Source organism: Eriocheir sinensis, chromosome 1 (genome assembly GCF_024679095.1).
Source record: "Eriocheir sinensis breed Jianghai 21 chromosome 1, ASM2467909v1, whole genome shotgun sequence".
Classification (NCBI taxonomy): Eukaryota; Metazoa; Arthropoda; class Malacostraca; order Decapoda; family Varunidae; genus Eriocheir; species Eriocheir sinensis.
The window spans coordinates 37,800,706-37,808,222 of record NC_066509.1 but is presented as its reverse complement, the minus strand read 5'-3'; the positions used below and the strand labels follow the sequence as shown (position 1 = coordinate 37,808,222).

Here is a 7,517-nt window from a genome sequence, read left to right as displayed (position 1 = left end):
AGAAGAAGAAGAAGAAGAACAAAAAGAAGAAGAAGAAGAAGAAGAAGCAGAAGAAAAAAAAAGCAGAAATAGAGGAAGAAGGGGTCATTAGTGAAGAACATGTGTGTGTGTGTGTGTGTGTGTGTGTGTGTGTGTGTGTGTGTGTGTGTGTGTGTGAAAATAAAGAGACAAAAAGGAAGGAGAGGAGGCGAGAGAAGACGGAGAAACATGGAGAGGAAGGAAGAAAGGAGAGCAGGAGGGAGAGAGAAAAGAGAAGAAAAAGAACGGAGGAAAGGAAGGAAAGGAGGAAAGGGGGAGAAGAGGAAGGAAGGAAAGGAGGAAATAAAAGAAGGGAGAAAACGAAAAAAAAATTAATGAATAAACATAAGAGAGAGAGAGAGAGAGAGAGAGAGAGAGAGAGAGAGAGAGAGAGAGAGAGAGAGAGAGAGAGAGAGAGAGAGAGAGAGAGAGAGAGAGAGAGAGAGAGAGAGAGAGAGAGAGAGAGAGAGAGAGAGAGAGAGAGAGAGAGAGAGAGAGAGAGAGAGAGAGAGAGAGAGAGAGAAACCGAATGATAAGTTCATCAGTCTCTCTCTCTCTCTCTCTCTCTCTCTCTCTCTCTCCAGGATAACACAGATTTACGCCCATAAATTTTAACGCGCATAAAATTCACGCACACGAAAATATATGCACATACACTTGCGTACATAACAATTTACACACACACACACACACACACACACACACACACACACTGGAAAAAAACACAATGGTATGTGTAGATATTATGAGAGAGAGAGAGAGAGAGAGAGAGAGAGAGAGAGAGAGAGAGAGAGAGACTAAGTTTCAGACAGGCAGAGTGAGTGAACACACACACACACACACACACACACACACACACACACACACACACACACACACACACACACACACACACTGATTATTTTCATTATCATTATTATTATTATTATTATTATTATTATTATTATTATTATTATTATTATTATTATTATTATTATTATTATTATTATTATTATTGTTATTAAAATAACTCCGGCTCGTCATTCCAAGTCTCGGCACACAGCACGGGGGTATTCCCACGTGTAGCACAGCGGGGCGGCGGCTCCCATCACACAGGAAGTTGGGGCCGTGAAGCAGTCTCCCCGCCATTGATACTACTACTACTACTACTACTGCTACTACTACTACTACTACTACTACTACTACTACTACTACTACTACTACTACTACTACTACTACTACTACTACTACTACTACTACTACTATACTACTACTACTACTACTACTACTACTACTACTACTACTACTACTACTACTACTACTACTAATAATAATAATAATAATAATAATAATAATAATAATAATAATAATAATAATAATAATAATAATTAACTAATCAGCTGTGAATGGATTGAAGGGGAGGAAACAAGGGAATGGAGGGAGGAGGAGGAGAAGGGGGAGAGGAGGGAGGAGGAGGAGGAGGATAGAGGAAGAAGGACTAGTCATTTGCTATTTGGACGTGGAGAGAGGAGGAGGGAAGGTCTGTGTGTGTGTGTGTTTGTGTGTGTGTGTGTGTATGTGTGTGTGCGTGTGTGTGTGTATGTTGCCTTTCCTGTGTGTTACCTGCGCTGATAGTCGTGTGAGGTAATTAAGATCTCAACACCTGTCAGTATAAAGGTAATGTGCAGTGATCTTTTAGTGGTTTGAGGCAAAATTGAATCACCTGTCAGTATTTGTGTCGTTAAGAAGGTATTGGTGTGTCTAGGAGTCGTGTGAGGTAAGACGTAAGTAGGACCTGTATTGTAAGTGTTATTAAGAAAGAACAAGGTGTGAAGTCGTTTCATTGAGGCAGTGTTCTTAATCATTTCCAGGGGTAGTTTTGTGACCCTGGTGATAGTTCGACCCTTCCTCTGTACCGTGAACCTAAGAAAACACACATTTGACAAGGCTTTCCTTGGAGTTGTGGGCCTTTCCAGGGGTAGTTTTGTGACCCTGGTGATAGTTCGAATCTTCCTCTGTACCGTGAACCTAGGAAAACACACATCTGACAAGGCTTTCCTAGGAGTTGTGGGCATTTCCAGGGGTAGTTTTGTGACCCAGGTGTCAGTTTGACCTTTCCTCAGTACCGTGAACCTAAGAAAACACACATTTGACAAGGCTTTCCTAGGAGTTGTGGGCATTTCCAGGGGTAGTTTTGTGACCCTGGTGACAGCTTGACCCTTCCTCAGTACCGTGAACCTAACAAAACACACATTTGACAAGGATTTCGTAGTAGTTGTGGGCATTTCCAGGGTTAGTTTTGTGACCCTGGTGACAGCTTGACCTTTCCTCAGTACCGTGAACCTAACAAAACACACATTTGACAAGGATTTCGTAGGAGTTGTGGGCATTTCCAGGAGTAGTTTTGTGACCCTGGTGACAGCTTGACCCTTCCTCTGTACCGTGAACCTAACAAAACACACATTTGACAAGGATTTCGTAGGAGTTGTGGGCATTTCCAGGGGTAGTTTTGTGACCCTGGTGACAGCTTGACCCTTCCTCTGCACCTTCAGCCTAAAAAAAGTCACTTACAAAAACCCGACTGAGCTTCATTTTGCCCTTTGAAAGTATAGTTGACGGGAGAGGAAAGCAGATAGTTATGCGTGGGTACCCTGGTCACTTATATAGCCTGCGTAAAGGGCGGGTGAGCCATAGGTGCGCGTTGCCTTAGTGCGCATCTCCGGGGTAATAATAGATAGTGGTTACCTTATTCACTTCTATAGCCTGTGTTGATTAAGGGGAGTGATCCAGAGGTGCGCGTGGCCTCGGTGCTCATCTCCGGGGTAATAATAGATAGTAATTACCCTGTTCAATTATATAGCCTGTGTTGATTAAGGGGAGTGATCCAGAGGTGCGCGTGGCCTCGGTGCTCATCTCCGGGGTAGTAATAGATAGTAATTACCCTGTTCAATTATATAGCCTGTGTTAATTAAGGGGAGTGATCCAGAGGTGCGCGTGGCCTCGGTGCTCATCTCCGGAGTAATAAGAGATAGTGGTTACCTTGTTCACGTGTATAGCCTGTGGTAATTAAGGGGGGTGATCCATAGGCGCGCATTGCCTTAGTGCGCATCTCCGGGGTAATGATTCTCTCTCTCTCTCTCTCTCTCTCTCTCTCTCTCTCTCTCTCTCTCTCTCTCTCTCTCTCTCTCTCTCTCTCTCTCTCTCTCTCTCTCATCAATCAGTCTCTTCATCAATTGTTTTCTTTTTCCTTGTTTTCTCTTTCATCTCTCCCGTGTATTTCTTTTTACTCTATTTCCATTATTTTCCTCCTTTCCTCTCATTTATCTTCATGTTCTCACTCACTCACTCACTCACTCACTCACTCCTCCTCCTCCTCCTCCTCCTCCTTCTTTTGTGAATAATACTTTTGCTTTAATTGCTTATCCTGAATTTTATCTTCTAATTCACTTGGTCATTACACTGCCACCTCTTCATCTGACTCAGTCCGTATTCTTAACCCGGTGGTGGTAGCAGCGGGGATCATGTTTCTTAATGGTCCCTCCAAGCGAGAAAAATGAGAAAAAATCACCCCTCAGACAAACCATTTCATAATATATATCAAAGCATTTGTGATCAGATTATGTATCATCTATTTGGGGGGTTTATATCATGGCACAAATTTTGCCCGTCGCTGCTACACGGTAAAGCCACAAATTTGGCGCGTCGCTGCTACACGGTAAAGCCACAAATTTGGCCCGTCGCTGCTACACGGTAACGCCACAAATTTGGCGCGTCTCTGCTACACGGTAAAGTCACAAATTTGGCCCGTCGCTGCTACACGGTAAAGCCACAAATTTGGCCCGTCGCTGCTACACGGTAAAGCCACAAATTTGGCCCGTTGCTGCTACACGGTAAAGCCACAAATTTGGCCCGTCGCTGCTACACGGTAAAGCCACAAATTTGGCCCGTCGCTGCTACACGGTAAAGCCACAAATTTGGCCCGTCGGTGCTACACGGTAAAGCCACAAATTTGGCCCGTCGCAGCTACACGGTAAAGCCACAAATTTGGTCCGTCGCTGCTACACGGTAAAGCCACAAATTTGGCCCGTCGCTGCTACACGGTAAAGCCACAAATTTGGCCCGTCGCTGCTACACGGTAAAGCCACAAATTTGGCGCGTCGCTGCTACACGGTAAAGCCACAAATTTGGCCCGTCGCTGCTACACGGTAAAGCCACAAATTTGGACCGTCGCTGCTACACGGTAAAGCCACAAATTTGGCCCGTCGCTGCTACACGGTAAAGCCACAAATTTGGCCCGTCGCTGCTACACGGTAAAGCCACAAATTTGGCGCGTCGCTGCTACACGGTAAAGCCACAAATTTGGCCCGTCGCTGCTACACGGTAAAGCCACAAATTTGGTCCATCGCTGCTACACGGTAAAGCCACAAATTTGGCCCGTCGCTGCTACACGGTAAAGCCACAAATTTGGCCCGTTGCTGCTACCAGGTTAAGATGAGCTTCAGCCACTGTGTTCCAAGCTCTCCCTCACCAAGACACTGCTTTTTGTATAGGGTAAGGTGGGTTAAGATGCCCCCCTGGGGTGAAAGGCCCCCCATTGGTTTTGTCTTTCTTTCTTTCTTTTCTCAAGCAGTCACATGATCAAGTAGGCAACGCCAACGCTCTGTGCTCACAGGAACTACTGGACTAAACAATGGACAGTTGCTCTGGCCACAAGGGGACATTTCTTCTTTTTGACTAATTTCTTGTAAGTTTTCAGTGATTTTAATGATGCCTAATTAACGACAAAGAACTGTAGAGTTATCCTGATGGCTATGGATACTTGCTCTAAGATGTCCAGACCATATTGCATGTGACTATACTCTGCCTACTTACTTGTAGGAAAGATGGTGACATTTTGTGTATATATATGTTCCCAGGGTAAGAGGCCCCCTGTGCCTTTGGGGTAAGTTGCCCACAGGGAGGCCTTTTACCCCACATGTGGGCCTTTTACCCCATTATCAGCAAATTGGCAAATGGCCTTGTTTGATGTGTGGGGAACTATTTGCTAATAGCAGACCTTCAGAAAAATGGGTCCAATGTCGGGGTTGTAGAAATTGGTCACATGCAGAATGCACAACTGGAGTAGGCCTAGATCTGTATGCATGTCAAAACTGCGAGTCTGATTAGGCATTACGGTATTGCTATAAATATAAATTGTTAAGTTTTTGAAGGGCATCCATAAGTGAACACTTTTGAGTTTGAGACTATATGGAAGTTGGTGTTTTTAACTGTTTCAGATATCAGTATTCAACAGAAAGGACATATTTTATCAAATTAATTGAATATTTAGTTCCATATATTTTTCATGGAAGTAAATGTTCCTTTTGTTACAAAAATTCAGAAGAAAGGGAAGCTAGTCTAATATTACTAGTCTAAAAGAAGGGGATACCTTTTAGAAAATTAATTAATTGTTTAGTTTTACATTCTGTTCATTAGGAGACACAAATTTGACAGTGTTCTTATATTTCACATCAAGAGAGATTTATAGGGTATAGTGTTCAAAAATGGAATACATTTTAAAATTTTATAATGTGAAAAAAAATCACAAGAAACCCAACGAACGATATCAAGACGAAGTTGAACCGTGTCATCCGCCAGACTAACAACAACAGCAGTACGAAGCTCCCCCTCATTGAAGGCGACCACAAACTGGGTTACGCTTATGGCAACGTCAAGACCCACAAGGAAGGCCACCCCTTACGTCCCATCATCAGCCAGACACCATCAGTTACTTACAAACTCGCCAAGCGCCTCAACGAACTCATCACACCATTCACACCAGCCTCCTTCAATTTGAAGTCCACAATAGAGTTCCTTGATCTCCTGAAGACTACCCGTCCCTCCAACATTATGGCATCCATGGACGTTGAATCACTCTTCACCAACGTTCCTGTCGACAAAACCACAGATCTCATCTGTCAACGCATCTACCACTTAGAAAACGAAGAGCCACTCAACATTCCCGAAGCCTCGCTGCGCCTCCTTCTACAAGCATGTACTAAAGAAGTACCATTTTACGGACCCGACGGCAAGATGTACGTGCAGCGAGACGGTGTGGCCATGGGATCACCCCTCGGCGTCCTCTTCGCCAACTTCTACATGGGGTCCATCAAAGAAAGGCTATTTGCACGCCACCCTCAGCTCAAACCACAAATCTACGCCAGGTACGTCGATGACATCTTCATCAGCGTTGGCACCGTGAGCCACATCAACGAGTTAATCACCGAATTCAAGAACGACTCCTGCTTAAACTTCACGCAAGAAATAGAACAAAATAAGAAGCTCCCATTTCTGGACACCATGGTGCACCGTGAGGACACATCTTTTTCAACAGAAGTGTACGTGAAAGCCACTAACTTCGGGTTCTGTCTCAACGGTGCTAGCGAATGCCCCGAAAGATATAGGCGCAGCGTAATCAGCGCCTTTGTCAAGAGGGCCCTCACACACACCTCAGTATGGGCAGCCGCGAACACCGAGCTGAAGAGAGTTTCCCAGCTTCTCGCCAACAACGGCTACCCGCAGCAAGAAATTGACGACGGGATTAAACGACGACTCGATAACTTCATGAGTCCTGAACCAAAAGAGAAAGACACGTCGAGAATCACCCTATATTACAAGAACACCATGTCGTCAGAATACAAAGAAGACGAGAAGACCCTTAAGAAGATCATCCACAAGAACGTAACACCCACCAACCCCGACACCAAGCTCGACCTCATAATCTTCCACAAATCAAGAAAAACCGCCAACCTGATCATGAGAAACAGCTGTCTACCTCCAACAAGTCCACTACAAGAGGTGAACGTCGTGTACCAACACACATGTTCTTTAGGTGACTGCAGTCGCCTACACTCTAGGTACATCGGCGTCACCACAACAACTCTATCGAAGAGAATAACAGCTCACCTCACAGATGGAGCAATAAGAAGGCATTACCTCAGCGAACACGGACTCATCCTGAGGAGGAAACACATGGAGGACAACACCATAATATTGACAAGAGAAAACAACAACAAGAGACTCAAAATGACCGAGGCAGTGCTAATTTACACCCAGAAACCTGCAATAAACATACAGCAGCAACCCGACACGTCACTCCTGACAAAGAGGCAGCGAGCGCCAAGCTAAGCTACGATTGGCTGAGAGCCGCGCACACTAACGCGCAGGCTCAGCGAGGCAATATATAGCTCCGCCTACCAGCCACTCCTTCTCCTACACCTGCAACGAGAACATCTCCTGAAGATGGCCGAATAGGCCGAAAGACGTCTTGAGACATGAATCTCCATTACCTACAACCAGAAGACCGCGCTACAGTGCGTGAAATAGAAAAAAACAACTTATAAAGAGAACAATGCTAAATCTGCTGTTGATTTTAATAAAGCATATATATATATATATATATATATATATATATATATATATATATATATATATATATATATATATATATATATATATATATATATATATATATATATATA

At 44.1% G+C, this 7,517-nt stretch overlaps 1 protein-coding gene across 1 annotated transcript; it reads left to right on the top strand.

Moving 5' to 3' along the window:
- The first annotated feature begins 5,886 nt into the window (after positions 1-5,886).
- LOC126999288 (uncharacterized) lies at positions 5,887-7,164 on the top strand. The gene has a single exon (XM_050861735.1). The coding sequence runs from the start codon at positions 5,887-5,889 to the stop codon at positions 7,162-7,164; it is 1,278 nt and encodes a 425-aa protein (XP_050717692.1).
- Positions 7,165-7,517: the final 353 nt, after the last annotated feature.